This window comes from Sciurus carolinensis, chromosome X (assembly GCF_902686445.1).
Source record: "Sciurus carolinensis chromosome X, mSciCar1.2, whole genome shotgun sequence".
Taxonomy (NCBI): Eukaryota; Metazoa; Chordata; class Mammalia; order Rodentia; family Sciuridae; genus Sciurus; species Sciurus carolinensis.
In genome coordinates, this window is record NC_062232.1 from 112492746 (window position 1) to 112510108 (window position 17363).

Consider the following 17363-nt stretch of genomic DNA (forward strand, 5'->3'; position numbering starts at 1 on the left):
CAATTACAGATTATGGATTTTTTTTCATATAGAAGGGAGCACATAGCAAGCATGGTGCTCTTTATTAGAGGTTGTGAGACACTTAGCCAAATACTGGCACTCAGCAAGTTACTCAATAAATGCTACTTGGTCTCGATGACTGTCTTTCTCCAAGTCTATTTTGTACTACTTTCCATTAAAGGGAGAATCACTAATAGCAAAGAGGAGAGAATCCACCCTTAAGAGAAATTCTTAAGTTATATGGAAGAAGGCTAGAGTTGTAGCTCAGTGGTAGAGCACTTGTCTAGCATGTGTGACGTCCTGGGTTCAATCTTCAGCACCACATAAAAATAAAATAACGGTATTGTGTCCACCTACAACTAAAAAAAACCCTTAAATTTATGTGGAAGGTAAGAGTGAGTGGATAGGAAGAAAAGGAACAGGGGTTTGTGGGGAAAGTAGGGCCCAATCTCCAGAGAAAATAGCAAAGCATAAGTGGAAGTCAAGAAAATGTGGTACCTGAAAAAGGAAAGGCAATTTGTCTTTTGGGACCAGAGGAAAAAATTACACAAAGAAGTTGTTTGGGGATCAACAAAAGAAAATATAGAAAGTGAAATAAAGGAAAAACCATGTTGGAGACTACAGTGCTATAAGAAAACAGAGACAGAAAAGGAAAAAAATATTGTAGGTCTCTAGAAGTCAAGGGATTTTTCCAGTCTCCATGGATCAGTGGTGAAATAAGGTAGGCCTGACAGGGATAATGATATGAGGACAGAAAAGGGTCTCCATAACAGGGAATATTACAGAAAATGACCTGAAAGTACTTGGTGATTGGCTACAGGGAAGAAAGTTCATGACTAAAGATACCAGCAGAGAAGTGATAAATGAGTGGGACCTGGTAGGTAGATGCAATTAAAATATAGACCTGGCCTTCCCTACAGAAACTATTCCTGGGAGATAAACATGAGAATCTATGCAAAAGATCATTTTGTTCACTTTCATAGTCCACAAATAAAGTTTCCCAACATCTAGATACCTAGTCCTAAGGCATGAATCATACTAGAACTTCAAGACCCAGGAAGACTGGAGTTTAGAAATAGGCACACGAATTACTGTTTCATCTCAGTTGTTCAAGCCTCAACAAGTTGAGCTTGGAGTTGAAAGGTGGCAGCCAAGAAAAAGAAAGTTCTTATTACTCAGGCTTTGACAGATAAAGTAGATTGTCCATCCTGGCTCAATACCATATTTTAAAGCAATAGAACAGGCAGAATAGGAGGGAGTCAGTCATAGCCTTGGATCTCTGTCAAAACCTGTCATGTATAACTAAAAATGACAAATTTTTAAAAATTAAAATTAAAAAAATAAAAGTGGGAAAAATATAACTCCATTGGATTTGAGTCACAGCATAGCACCAAGTGAAGGACAGAAAAGGGAGATGGAAGAAGAGAGATCATGAATTTTCCAGCTTCTATAGAGTTAATGAGGTTATGAATTAATGGAATAGGGTTCATACTAAAGACATGGTGCTTGTTCACTGTTTTATCAAAAGTGAACAAAGGTTGGAAGCTGTGGTGCATGCCTGTAATCCCAGAAGCTAGGGAGACTGAGGCAGGACACTCGCAAGTTCAATGCCGGCAACTTAGTGAAGACTAAGCAACTTAGTGAGACCTTGTCTCAAAATTAAATATAAAAAAGGGCTGTGGGATGGGCTCGGGTAATAGCTCAATGGTAGAGCGCTTGTCTAGCATGTGTGAGGCACTGGGTTCAATTGTCAGCACTGCATGTAAATAAAATAAAATAAAAGTCCAATGCCAACTAAAAATTTTTTTAAAAAGGGCTGGGGATGTGGCTCAGTGGTTAAGCAACCCTGTGTTTAATCCCTGGTACCAAAAAAAAAAAGAAAAAAAGAAAAAAAGAAAAAGAACAAGGGGCTATTTTAGATGACTTTTTGGAAGACTTGGAATATTCTGTACATATTTTAAGGCAAAACTCTAGCATAACATTTTATAATTTTTGGATGCTGAGAAGAATCCCCTACATTTTTGCTTTCTCTCTGTACATGCACCTAAACTTTCTCCCCCAAATTTATGTCTGTCCTTAGTACAAAATATATTCGCTCCATTCTAACAGTTCTAAAAGTCTCAACCCATTACAGCTTCAACTGTAAGTCTAAAATCTCACTTAAATATTATTAGCGTGAAAGTCCCAGATTTCATCATCTAAATCAAGTATGGGTGAAATTATATACATGGTCCACCCTAGGGCAAAATTCCCCTCCATCTGTGTACCTGTGAAAGTAGAAAACAAGTTATCTGTTTCCAAAATCTGATGGGGGTGTGGACAAAGGATAACAATTAGAATATTCTGTCCAACTGGTTGGGGGGGCAGAGGAGGGTGGGGAAAGGCAGGTTAAAAACTGGAACAGAATCCTTTACTTATTCACGCAATCAATAAATATTGGTCACTGACTATGTGCCAGACAATATTCTGAGAGCAGAAGGTACAGTGGTGAGTGGGACAGATAAAACCCTACCTTGGGGAATTGCTGTAAACTAGTTCCTGTGCTGTCTAAAGTACAACACTTTGTTGGACTTCTTAGCATCTGCACTGACTAGCAAGAAGGGCACGGGGTACTAAGATGGAGAGAAGACGCAGCGTCAAGTACCAGCCAGAGTGTCTTGGTGAAAGGTCAGGTCAGCTCATTGTCAGGACATGCTTGAGTAGAACTGAACAAGCAGGGTCCTATACATAAAGTGCATAAATTTCTTGGAGACCGTTTTAGGGAAACTTCACAAACTACAAGTAGCTGCCATAATTAGAAAAACACTGGAGTTGATAGCAAATAGGGAAATGTGTTCTAAGGAGGTACGGAGAAGGCGAACAGTCACTGCTTCCCTCTGGTCCCCCCACTCCTCTTTGTGAGGCTGTCACAAAACACAGTAGTCTCTCCAACACATCTAAGCACCCACGATGGCAGCTGAAGAAAAACACTATAATCTCTCTCGATCTTTCTCACAGTTTCGGTAATTTTTGAGGCTTCAGTGAATGGATGGCACTCAACGTTCAACAGCCAAGGAGCCACTTTTAATTGGAGTCCTGACTAAAAAAAAGTGTGTAACAAATTGATTAAAGAGTAATAGTTAACACATTCATCAGGGAATCTAAATACCTCATTGTGAGGACTTCTACTTAAAGTTCAATGAGGGACAAATCTCTGCAGGTACTAGAATTTTCTTTTCATTTTCTACTGTGGGACCTGGAGAAGCTACTGGTCTGCTTTGAGACAATCATACCACACTACTGTCTTCTCTTGAAATCCAAATTACTGCCTGCTACAGTTCCTCCTATGTCCTGGCTAATGGCCAAAAGATGATTGACCCAATTTTGGGGACAAAGCAGTTCTCATTCCCTAAACTATTCCATCAGGCAGTGGGAAGGAAGGTTAATGATTTTTAATAACAAGCTCCACTTCCTTGCCTTGTAAACTCTACCAGGCTTTAACTGGACTCCTTGCCTCCAATTTCTGATCTCTAAAACAGCCTTCATGCTGCCAGCAGAATTAACCTCATAAAACACTGATCTGACCATGTCACTCTCATGCTATTCATGGGCTCTCCACTGACGACAGAGTAAAACAGAATAAACTCAGATGCCTTTTTTTTTTTGATACTGGGAATTTAACCCAGAGGTGCTTCACTACCGAGTTACATCCCCAGTCCTTTATTATTTTTTATTTTTGAGACAGGGTCTGGCTAAGTTGCTGAGGCTGGCCTTGAACTTGTCATCCTCCTGCCTGAGCCTCCTGAGTTGCTGGGAGTACAGGTGTGCACCACCACACGGGGTTCAGATTCCTTATTATTCCATTATTGGCCTTCTGAAATTTCATACCACCTTTTCAGCCCTATCTTTCTCTCCCCACATCCTCTTCCACTCCAGCCTGTGGTCTCAGCTCTTCAGTCACATAAGGATATTAATGTTTTCATGTCACTAAGCCACTGCTCTTCCACATTCCTCGCCATTCCTCTTCCTTCCAATTTCTGTCAAAATTCTCATCTTTTAAAGCCTGGCTTAAAGGCTATTTTTGAAGTTCTATCTAATTCCCTCAGTAGGAATTAACCCTTCACTTCTCTGGGCTAGCATAATACTTGGTTTGTATTTCCCTTACGAGATTTACACTAGGGCCTGGATTACATTTTGTAGGTATGTTCTCAACATTCTCCTTGAAAACAGGGGTCATGCTTAAATGCCCTCTGTGCCCTTGCCCACGGCTCCTAACCCTGGTGCTTGGCATGTCACAGAGTTGCTCAATACTGGATGAATGAATCAAAATGGTGATGATATATGCATATGTGTGAACAGGTATGTGCAGGAGGTGGTGGGTATTTTCTGTGTCCTTAAACCAAAAGAGCCCACCAAACTCAGCACTATACAAAGAATGCAGTCTCAATAAATTAAATAAGTCATATAAATGTACAAATTATATATGTTTATAATCAATATATAACACATAATTTATACATACACACAATTTGTTTTTTGCTGAGTTGCATATGAAAAGGAGTTATGGAAGTAATCATTGTGTAAGTGACTTCCAAGAACAATAGACAAGAACAAAGGCCATTCAACCAAGTAAAATTCAGTTCTGAGCTCAATCTCAACATCTTATAATAAAACCTGTAGCTTTAACAATAATCTGTACTGTGTGTTATCAGATTGCAATTATCGATCAACCAATTTGCCACACAATAACTCAGAGAATGACATAACTAAAAAAGAAATCAGCAATAAGAGAGTTGCTCCCCACAGGGATACCCTTATCCTATACTTGTGTCTGGCGAACAAAGGCAGCAGCGCCCCCCTGGGTTCTGGTCTGGACATCTTTCAGCTCTCCACCGCCTTCAAGAATCCATATGCAGCTATAACGAACTGCCTCTAGCTTGGCTTAATCTTTTGTATTAGCTCATTAATGAGTCTGGATTCCTTCCCCATTTTCCATGGTATCTCAGGCAGGGACAAAGGCTCAGGCAGCAGGGGGCAGCTTTCCTTTTGCCTGACAACAAGTGGTCACTGGTCCCCGTCTGTGGCTAACAAATTCCTTAGTTCTTTGAAGGTAGATCCCATGGAATGGGTCTCATCTGCCTTAAGCTCTGCAATGTAAAATAGAGCTTTGAGAATTTGGGCCTTAAGCAGTGTTCCTGGCATCTGTGACATCACCCCAACAGCTGAGAGTAATGGTGTCTCAAGAAAGCTCAGAAGCCCCAAGCCCTGTGAATTCTTTCTGCTCCATTGGCATGTGAAACACACACACACACAAACATATTATATGCCACTCAAAATCATTCTAAATACCTCCTGGAAGACATCTGCCAATAAGGATACCATGTCAGCCGTGTTTTAAATATAGGAACCTCTCAACATCTTCAACCAGAGAGCAAAATGCAAAAGGAATGCAGATTAACTAGCCCTGAACTTTATACCTCTGAAGTCTCTCTACTTGATCCTATCCTTCCATGAAAGGTCCTGATGGGGCCGAAGATAAAATGGGACTTCTGGATCATGTGGTAAGATCTCTAAGCTGTACTCCAAAGGCAGCTTGCCTATTTATAGAGCATCTGCTTTAGGGCACAGTTCAAACTTGGGAAAATCTGAAGAACTTGACTTAAACATGCATATATGTGTGTGTATATATATATATATATATATATATATATATATGCACATACACACATACATACATATTTAATGTACCATCTTCATTTTTCATTCAGTCACCGTGAGCCAAACTAAACTTTAAATAGTTCAGAAATCTGTCGAAGTTTGGCTAGATGCATTTTTCCAAGAATCTTTAGAATTTAGATTATTATATTTAGAAATTTTAAACCACTTAAACACTCCAAACTAGAAAAGTGATAGTCTTTCCATTCCAGTAGTTGACAAGCTGAGGCACAGGAACTCAAATCACTTAAAAGGTCACTCTTGACTTTCCCTTATGCTAGCGCTTCACACTATTATACTGTAAAGACAGAGTAGATACAATTTATTGAGTGCCTAATACATGCATACATTCTCTCTAATATTTATACTAATCATTCGAGATAGATGATAATATATCCATTTCACAGATGTTAGGATACTTGAGGACAGGGGAGTTAAATAATTTACCTTAAATCCAAGTTACTCCAAAGTTACACATCTTGGAATTAAATGAATCTGTTTGGTTCTACATGCTTTGTTCTTTTTCCCTAACTAGATATATTCTAGTGATGTCCTCAAATTTCTCACTGACTCTCAATCACACAACAATAAGGCTTTGTAACTAAAACAGGTAAGAGTGACTTAATAAAAACTCATGTAGGGCAGTGAACCTTGAAATACTCAAATAGTTCTTATTAAAACTTGAAACAGTGAATATTTTTCTTGCCACTCACTTCTATATCCTTTCCTTCCCCACTCCAACACACCTGTACACATATACACCTCTCACCTGATGATAAGAGCCATAACATCTAAAGGGCTGTTAGGTGATTGATACATTTGTGGGATATCGTTTTTGGGTCAGTGAAGGTTTCACAGTTCCTCATTGATGTTTCCATCATAACTAAAGATAAACATGTTTGCTATCATACTTATGCACTTGTGTTTAATATATAATAATACTTTTTATATACTTTATACATAATATTTCACCTTGCTAGCTTTCTCCTGTCATGGCAGCCTGCTAAGATATTTTTGGAACTTGATTGTGTTATCTATACCTTAGCTAATCCCAACATCCTTCATGCCATCACTGAATATTAGAGGTATACCTTCTCAGTCTCCCATTCAGACACTGGTACAAAGCAAACTCCTAAAGGCCTCTCTCCAGGAGATATTGGATTGTTAAGAAAATATTCTTCAGGTGTAACAACTAATTAGCCACACACCAAACTAGATCATCATTTTGCCAACTTTTCTTGTTACATGTTCAAAATCAAATCATGGGACTCTCTGCCAAACACCTAGCTGCAATTTAGACACACCATGTCTATGGCATTCCTCTGACTCAGTAAAACACAAATATGTGTGTGTCTTACACACACACTAGTAGAAACAGCTTGATTTGTTCTGGGTAAGCCCAAAGTACCTCCTAGTAATCACCAAGATTGCTGCTGAGAACTCACACTTTCTAAGAATCTAGAGTAGAATTGTGTGAAGATGTAATACCAGGATTCCTGGTTCGTGATTTCCACAGTCCAATTTCTTCTCCTTATTGAAGGTGAGGATAAAAAACAATGTGCCTGACTCCATTCTTTTGGCCCTTTTTGTGAACGTTGCAATGCCCTAAAGACCTATAGTGATATCGTCATAATAACTAGAAGATTTCTCAGTTCCCTGAGATATAACTGACCTTATATTTTGTGACACGCCACAATAGTAATTCACTTAGATTTTTGGGTTCTTAAAATACTTATTCTATTTATTTATTTTTATGTGGTGTTAAGAATTGAACCCAGTGCCTCACACATGCTAAGCAAGTACTCTACCACTGAGCTACAACCCCAGCCCAGGCTTTTGGTTCTTATCAGCTGCTCATCCACAATGCAGAATGCTTGGGGAAGTGATGACTTAGGAAAAGATGGACTATCAGAAAATATCTAGATCAATTTATTAAACAGAAAAAAGATAGTACTTCAAACCTCTTAAGAAATTATCCAATAAAACTCAGTGCATATAAATGATAATATAATTTTCATTCTGGATATTAACTGGGACTCTGCTTAAGAGTTGCTATGCAAAATCACTGTGGTTGCTATCTAAGGACAGCATATAGTGAGAGATACAGTATTGATCTCATTATTTTCATTTTACCCTCACTAAGTACCAACAATGAGCTACAAAGCATGTGGAACATATCACTGGTCACACGTTAAAATAATTTACAGTTGAAGGTTTGGTCTTAAATAAGCATGGGCATGCAGGACTAGGACTAAATATTTGATTGAACCAATTAACATGGTACTCTTGTCTAGGATCAAGAGTGTCCACTTTGTACAGATAAGCTAGTTCAAGAAAAAAAAGAGTTCAGTACATTCTTCCCTTTGGATTTTGTCAGAATCCTAAATGACATGGTCAAAGAAAACTTGGATGTGTTGCTCATTAGCTTCAAAGAAAACACTTTGGCTCACTAGTTAAAACATAGACCTTCAGTAATCACTTCCAATAGGAATAACATTACCACTAAGTCATTCACATTCTTCCATTTGGTCTCCATTTTGAAGAACATTTCATTTTAGGAGGTTGCTGATGGGGATTAGAGGACATTCTGTGACTTCCTTGAGTATTGCAGTTATTTAGCACATTCATTAGATGAACAATTAAGTGAAGACATGGCTCACAGGGGATTAAAGCTTTAATGTTAACTTAGAGAGCACCCTGAGACTTTTATTGTTTTGGCAGTTGGAATCCTTTAAGTGAAATTGTACTTAGAAGACCAATATCTAAAGAAGATTTTTAAAACTGGAGTTTCTCTGGTTCCAATAAGAATGGGGGACTCAGAACAACCTCCACAGCTCCTCTCCCACATTCTTTATGGAACACAATCTGAATACATTGCTCTAAACAACTGAGCTATCTGGCACATAAGCCCACTGACTAATATGTTGCTAATTTTGCTGTTCTGGAAGGAGAGAGGAAGCACTAGAGAAATTATTATAGGGCATCAAGGAAGATGGAAGAGTGAGTTCCTGGGGAGAAGAGTAAAAGGATAACTGACTCCAAAAGCAGACAGGAGCCTGAGTCAACCTCTGGCAGAAGGTATAAGGTACCCAGCAACAGGTCCTGCTGACTCTGCTTGCTTTCGGTTCAATGATCCCAGCAGAGACCACCCCATCCTGTGCATCAACTTTTCAATAAGTTTAATGAAGTAGTGGGCGTGAGTATATTTGTGACCAAACCTAGTTAATATCCAGTAAGAGAGATAAATAATTAGCAAATTCATGCTTCATGCTATGCAGCCTTTTGTTCCAAAGACGAACTGCTTAAGTATGGCCTCCTGCCACGATTTGGAGTACTCACTGTGTAAGAAAATGTGCTTGCATATTTGCAACTGTGTTTATATTATATAAGAGCCTGGAGAGTCAGAGTAATGGCACTACAGATTATTGATGTTTATTTCCCACTCTTAGTGTTGTTATTTACTGTCAGTATGACTTTGGACAAGTCATTTCCCTCTGTTGGCTTTAAATGTTGCATCTACAAAATCAGAAGGTTGGTTAGACCCTATGGCCCTGCTCTTATGTAACCCTGCCTTTTACCTGAGAAACTGGCCAGTTTTGAATGTGAACAACACCCAAAATGGAATCAAAATTCAGGAGTAAATTTGGGGCAGCAAAGGTTTAGTCCTTTTAATTGATAAAAAAGATCTATCTACCTATCTATCTGTCTATCAATCTATACTGAATATATGTCAGTCTATGCTACTGTTAGCTATTATAGGATAAAAGATATATACAGAGGATCCTACACTTAAGGAGCTTAGAATTCACAGAGGTAAGACACATATCCATAACATAATAGGTGAAAAGATGTCTCTGGACTTCTCAAATAGTATTTGAACATAACATATGCACATATGTGTATACGTATACACACACCAATATACTACATATAATAATGGTTTATGGAGGTAGAGAACAAACATTTATAACTGTTTATTAAAAATACTGTGCTGCATTTGACCAGAAGGTAAATATAAATAGAATATGAGAACCTATGGATTTTGTATATTATTTAGAAATACAATTCTAACTTTGTAATCTGACAGACTGTGAAATGTTCTAGAATTCCCTTTTTTATAGTAGAACTTGTCTTCCATAGCTAACACTTCCAATATTTCTAATTTAAAAAATTTTACCAAAGAGCACAATACAGTAATAAAAAACAATGTATGTCCCTCCATTGCTCAATCAAGATGATCACAATATTGCTACCGGCAACTTGTTGGCTCACCATTCCTGACTCATCTTCCATTTTTGAGTAATTTAATTTAATGTGCAAGGACTAAAATACATGACCCAATTTAAGTACCTTTAATCCTGTATGTTCTAAATATAGAAAATGGTTCATTTTCAAGAAATTTAATATGAAATACTTGGGAATTCTTCTTGGTGCAGTGTTATTAAACTGTACATAGTAATTAAGATATTAAAAACACATGCTCCCTAAAGCCACCAGACATTGTAATTATTTTTCAGGCTATTAAGCAAAATGACAGAAGATTTTTTAATGATAAATGTGTTTTGGAATGTATCAGCTAATTCCCTTTAACTTCATGAAATAATGTTTAGCTCCACAGAGTCTAGGTCTGGTATTTAAAGATGAATTCACATTGTTGTTTTCTGACTCAGAAGTCATTCATTGACTCTTGTTAACATGCTATTGTAGATACTTGATCATACACACACACATACTTGCTCTACATGGAAATGGCAATTATTAGAGTTCTGTCATGCCATTTGTATGTGAAGAAGTATGACAGACACTGGGGTCAGTCTTTTATTTAAATTTAACATTTGCTGATAACTTTTCTAGCAACTATTGGACTGGTTCTGTAACTCTCACTGGTTCTGTTGTGAAAAGGCTTATGAAAACAAGTTGCCTGGAGTGTTTTCTATCATGCCTGAGATCCACTTCAAGTACTGTTTTAAAAAATCACATGCTAAGGAGTGCCCTGTGTACTTCTCTGTTATTTAACAACTTTACTAATTAACTTATTAAAAATTTTAACTTTCTATTTAAAAGATAGTATCTTCTTTATACCAGATTTTGCCAGGCATCTTAAAAATACTTTACTGGCATTTATAGTGAGGGATGGAGGTGGACACACTTCACTGCCTGCTCTACATTTTTAATTGGTCTTTGACTATTTAATATCATTCCACAAATTAGAGATAGCTCACAGAAAGTTTGCTTGCTAACTATAACTCAAACCCATGCCACAAAGTACCTTGGTTGCCATTTATTGTGGTAGGTAGTTTTCTAAAAATCATTCCAATTGGAATTTGGTAAACCGCATGTTGAATCTTTCTTTTTTACTGACTTCAGAGTTTAAGACTGTAGAAATTACTATATTGTGCACTTAAAAACTGTTGGACCATAAATTAAGGAATTTTTGTTATTTGGACTCCTGTACATCTTTTATGTATGGATATTGCTAACAGGTATGCTATGACTTTATAAAAACAGAAGGAAAGTCAGGTGCAGTGATGCAGTCCTGTAATCCCAGCAGTTCGGGAGGCTGAGGTAGGAGGATCGCGAGTTCAAAGTCAGTCTCAGCAACTTAGTGAGGTGCTAAGCAACTCAGTGAGACCCTATCTCTAAATAAAATACAAAATAGGGTTAGGGATGGGGCTCAGTGGTCGAGTGCCCCTGAGTTCAATCCCTGGTACCAAAACAAATAATCAAACAAAAAACAGAAGGAAAGATCACAGATGATGAAATCAATAACTTTAGACTCTAGGTCTAGTTCTACCATTTTCCTAGCCTTCTAGCATCCACAGTTTCTTCTTCTGGTAAATGCAGGTAATAATGCCTGGTTTGCTTTCCTCTTAGAGCTGTTGTGATCAATTTCTCTAATGCACATGAGAGAACTTTAAAAACTGAATTATTCTATGCAAATATATGACAGAATTATTATCATTTATGTGGAGTCACGTGGTTAACATGATTCAAAGACAGGTCATCTAGCTGACTCTGGAGGAGTGAAACTTAGGGGTGATAAATGCAAATGTTTTTATAGTTTATATAGTTTAATTTTTTCATAACCTAATGAGAACAAGGCAGAAGAACAGAAGAACTGGGTGGGGGGAAGGGCAAGTTTAAGTTCCATCTGCCTAGCCTGGAAGACTGGTGGGAAGGGAATGATGCCTGAAAAGATGAGGGGTTACAAAGTGGAAAGGAGTGACCTGGGAACAGGGTGTTTCAAAAAGAATAGCGGAGCAGAGAATAAAGTCACAAGACTTGTTCACAAGAGGGTGCTGGGTTAAAGCCTGACCTTGAGTCACAAATCAGGGAATCACACGGCTGGAAGGAATCTTAAGAGGCCATCTCATCCACTCCCCCACCATTCAGCAGGACATTTCAACCATCCCAAACAGATGAGACTTTATCCCACTTTGAATGAGAAGCTCTGACACCAAATGGGCAGGTATTGACTGCTCTGGCTTCAACTGCTTACAACGAGCAGGAAAACAATTTCTGGAATTTCATTTGAACCTGAACTGAAATGGGGAAAACAATAAATGACTAGATTTTCTTTGGGAACAATAACTTCTGTAGCAGTTTAGTGACTCCTGAACTAGCACTAACAGATACTCTGACATAGAAAATGTTACCAACAAAACTGGGTTAGAGGATAAATGGTGCACAGAATCATATAGGAAGATCATTCTTGGTATTTACAATCTTATCTCCATGCAGGAACCTGGATCAGAATGACACTAACAGAAACAAAAATTGGTTTTCAAAAAAGTCATAGGATCCATCAAATTCCAGGACTGACATTGAGAACTTAAAATGAGTTTGATTCCTCTCCTTATACAAGACAATAACTGCTCACACAAGTTAGAAACTGAAAAGGAAATAAAAACCTCCTCATTTCCAATCGTGGGAATGTTGCACATGAACTCTGACTGGAAAGGAGGAGGGGAAGCCATTCTACACCTGCAAGCCTTCCCAGGAAAGGGGCCCAGGCATGACCCCGAACCCATCCCCTCAAGGTTACACCATGGGACTGTCAATATGGAAATAATGTTATTTTATTCCCCTAGTGGGTATATTATTTCTGGTGCTATCAACAGCAACCATAATCTGAAAGGAGGCAGCTGAGAATTTCCATGGAAGAAAGTGAAGAGTTATTTTAGGATGTATATAAATGGCTTAGCTACAGTTCATCACATGGAAACACATGGGTATACATGCATTGATAGGAAGATATCTTTCTGTGTTTATTGATATGTATGTGGAAGCATGCTCTTACGGTTTAATAGATACAGCAACAAGAAAAGGGTTTAGGAAAATCACATTACTCTCCAGGATTCACCATTCACTTACATGTGAACTCAGACAAGTTAACTTGATTCCACCTCCCTATCACCAAAACTTTAGACCAATTTAGTCAGGCATTCAGTGAATCCAGATGTTTGGCAGCGTATAAGAAACAACATCTGGATGATTTATTGAATTTTCAACCGAACTCATTGGATGTTTTGGCAGCATGCCCACACAGCCTTTAATGGCTTCCTGCCTCAGTTTCCCTACCTATAAAAAGGGACAACCATTATTTATCACTTACCTCCCAGGGAGCAGTGAGAATGACATAATGTCCAAGGGTAGCAATGAATTCTTCAAAAGAATGATTCTATGACAGTATAATACCTTATACAATTTCCAGGTTGGAGTTTTTTCCTAAGCAATTAGTCTTTAGAACATGAAATAATTTTAAAATATTGTTAAATGCTATACAAATACAACACATTATCATCAACATCATCATAGCATCCTAACTTTATTCTTTATGACTTCCTTAAAGTTTCTCACTTTCAGATTGAATCACAGCCAAAATATGAATTTTATTTAAGGTCTGAGATAAAAAAACGTGTTTTGGCTATGTAAAGCAACACAGATGAGGAAAAAAAAACCAATGTGGGTGTTTGGAGCCCAACCAATTTTAACAGCTTGACTTAAACAGGTAAAACTGGTCTATCAGTGAGAACTAATTGGTTGCCCAATGGTATTTGTATGAAAACTGAAAATGTTCACATACTTAATTATGACTAGAGGTAGGAGAAAGGAATTGTAATGGTAACTTTTCTGTTTCTGACTCTATGCTCCTCCCTCCCTATGAATTGTTTTCAACTTTTGTTGCTGAAAGTTAGAGGGAAGGAAAAGTAGGAAACAAACAATATGGGAGAGAAAAGAAATGTATCAAAGGGATCTGCAACCGTACAAAACTGGAGGAGCAGTCTTAGACTGGCAAAGGACTGGAGCTCCCTTTCAAAATCTAGTTTTGTTTATTGGGAAAAGCTTAAACATAATCCTATAATTACCATTTAATAAGTGCCTATCAGGGACATGCAATTACATATATTTGTGTGTGCATGTTAAACACATACACACACACACACACACACACACACATATGAGCTTTTTGACAGCTCTATAATACTACCAATGAGAGAAGTGGATCTCAGAAAGGTTAATGATTTGCCTAAGGTTATACATCTGGTAAGACCTACAACTAAATTCAGATCCATGTGGATCCAAAGCCCATATTCTTTCCACTGTACTTGAAGTCTTTGCTAAAAAGGCTTAGTATAAATATATTTAATGACTGCTGGATCATACAGAAACCTATGTCTGATGCGATTTTCCTTTTTTCTTGGGTGGAGTCCACCCACAGGTCTTTATCTGATCCTTCTTATGACTGACCTTCCCCTGCTTATCTTTACCTACTCCAACCCTACACATTGTTCATGGCAGATCTTAACACTGGAAATCTGACTAGCCTAGCCCACCACAGACTGAAGCATATCACCTAAAACCAATGAATGGCATCCCTCTTCCAGACAGTCAACATAGACTTCCCTTTATCCTCATTTAACTACTTCCTAGGCTTGTGCCCATGGAGACTGTAAAACAGAGTATTTGACTCCTTTTGAATCTCTAAAGTTCCCGGCACCTGGTCGAGCACATAGTAGGTATTCCTTAAGGTCTATTGAACAAGAGACCTTTTGACAGTATTCCTCCTTTAGGATTAGGAAGATAGTGATGGGACCTGAGATTTTGGCTTTACCAGTGCCAGGATCTATCTGGTTGAGTGGAACCACCCAGAAATGCCTAGTTTGAGTAATCTGGAAGACAGACACTACCTCTGTCCCCAAAGAAGGCATACTATGCTCTCATTCAGTAGTTGAAGTTTTACGTTGTCTATGCTCTGATTCCTTCAGACATGCATTTTGAAATGTACTATATCCAACATGACTTGATTGAACTTAGTGAAGCTGTGAGTTCACAGAAGGATTAGTTACATAAACAGTACCATTACCTTGTGGTCAGCAGCAGTAACAACCTTTTATTTATAAAGTATTCCCTGAGTGCAGAGCACTTTATGAGGCATTGGAGGAGTTACGCCCAAGTTTGCTGTAAATACTGTCACAATGCAACTGCAGTGAAATGCATGACTACCAGAAAGGCCTTGCAAACATTTTCTAAGAAACACAAAAATTTCACTGCTAAACTTGATATTAAATAACAAAATCATGCCCATATCTTCACACAGAAACCTTTGTCCTTGCATTAGCATTTTAGTTTCATTAAATTCTTCCTGAGCTACAAATCGAAGTCAGTAGTGCCAGGGGCCTCCCATTCATGGATCATGGGGCCAGGAACACTGTTACTCTGGCATATGGTGGCCTTTTTTTTTATTGTGGTCACAAAGCAATCACAAACAGATGGTACAACTAACTTCTATTTGTGTCTTCTTACTAAACTCCATACAAAAGGAAAAACTATGTATACAGGTCAAGGGAATCTGTGGGTGTTTCTATGCACAGTAGTGAGTCAGAAGTTGGCAAGGGTGCAGTGAAATTGGACCTCTCGTATCTTGCTGGTGGCAGTGAAAACTGATACATTCTCATTGGAAAGCAATTTGGAAACAGGCGTTAAAATGGCCATATCCTTTGACCCAATAACATTAGTATTTTAAGAAAATAATCTAAGATCAGGAGAAATCAACTATCTATGGAAAGGTAACTCTGTGATGGTATGAAATTGGAAGGAACCTGAATGTCCAGCAAAAGCAAGCTGATTAATTATGATGGATACTCAACAGAATATTATGCAGTCATAAGAAATATTTAATATGAAGATATGTGGCAACATAAGGAAGGATTGCCAATATAGTGTCAGTTTTAAAGAACTACAAATCTTGTATACTTCCAATTATGAAAAATGTCTGTGAGGTTTTGGACAAATATTAGAATAAAACATGCAAAAATGAAAACAGTTGGGATGGTTTAGTGGGATTATGAGAAATATTTTACCCTCTATTTTCCAAGCTTCCTTTCATAGTGTAATATTGTCATAATAATTTAAAATCAGGGTAAAAAAGAAGAACCAGAAATCCTTTTTTGTGTTACTGGGGATGGAACCCAGAGTTTTATGCATGCTGGGCAAGTGTTCTACCACTGACCTATACCTCTAGTTCTTTTATTTTATTTTTAGGCAGGGTCTCACTAAATCACTGAGGCTGGCCTCAAACTTGTATCCTTCTGCCACAGCCTCCTGAGTAGCTAGGATTACAAGAGTGGGCCACCTCATTCAACACTCAGAAATCCTTTTTAGTAGAGAATCTTTGAAGAAAATGAATAATAGCTGCCTTTCCACAAAGTCCCAATGTACAGTTTGAACAGTGAAAATCGTCCACCTCTAACTTTTTTGTCATTTCTACTTTTGTTGGATATATCACATACCTGGTTAATGTGCTTCAGTTTGTCAATAATTTGACTAACCACTGGTTCAGGGCCCTTCATTTTCAGCTCATGAAGGTTGAACTGATTTTTCATCCCATTCCTTGCCGCCTTTTGGCTGTATCTGTAAAGATATAGGTAAAGAAAAGGTTTGTCAAAGAAGCCGCAACCAAAGGGAAAGCTGACTATATTTGGCGCCAACAGTCAAGCTGGCCACAAGTTCTCTTTAGCCTTTTAGTTCATGGAATGGCCCCATGGTGCAAAAGTAAACCACTCCATATGGAGTCCATTTACAGTGGAAAAATTTGTTCAACAAAGAATATTAGTTCAACCTTTTTCTAAGGTATTGGGGATATAACAATGAACAAGATAGACAAGGCCTCTGCCCTTATTGTGTTCTCAATTTTGTGGGGCATCTAGAAGGGTCAATGGCAGGGTGGAGTGAGAGAGATGTGCTATGAGGTTCAAGGTCTTGGCCAGTGAAGCACACCTAAAGGACATTAACTCTGTGTTTCCTTCTTATTTGAAGGAGAAAGGTTGCCTGATGCTCTTCAACTCTTCTTCCTCTTCCCATCATTTCATGTAGACCTCAGAAGAGCTAGGTTTCCACTCAAGGAACTTTCTCAAGCCATTTGCTGCATACCTGTGCCTGTCAGCTTCCCTCTGTGTCCTCTCCCAAAAGAGAGCAGTAGATCAGGGGGAGCTTCACATGTGCTCTTGCAGGAGAAGCCATAGGCTGCACCTCAGAACAGAAGGTTCAAGGTTATCTGTGGATACTCTCACCAGCAATGAGAAGGGGGAATATTTACAACCCTGGGCAATTCTACCTTTCATTCTCAGTGTGGGGATTTGCCACCTTCAACTGGAACATAACCAAGG

At 38.3% G+C, this 17363-nt stretch overlaps 1 protein-coding gene across 1 annotated transcript in view; it reads right to left on the bottom strand.

Moving 5' to 3' along the window:
• Gpc3 (glypican 3) overlaps positions 1–17363 on the bottom strand; it is a 415144-nt gene that overhangs the window by 86041 nt on the left and 311740 nt on the right. The window contains exon 6 of the mRNA XM_047535930.1: positions 16488–16608. Coding sequence (XP_047391886.1) covers positions 16488–16608 — 121 coding nt within the window. The remainder of the gene's footprint in view (positions 1–16487; positions 16609–17363) is intronic.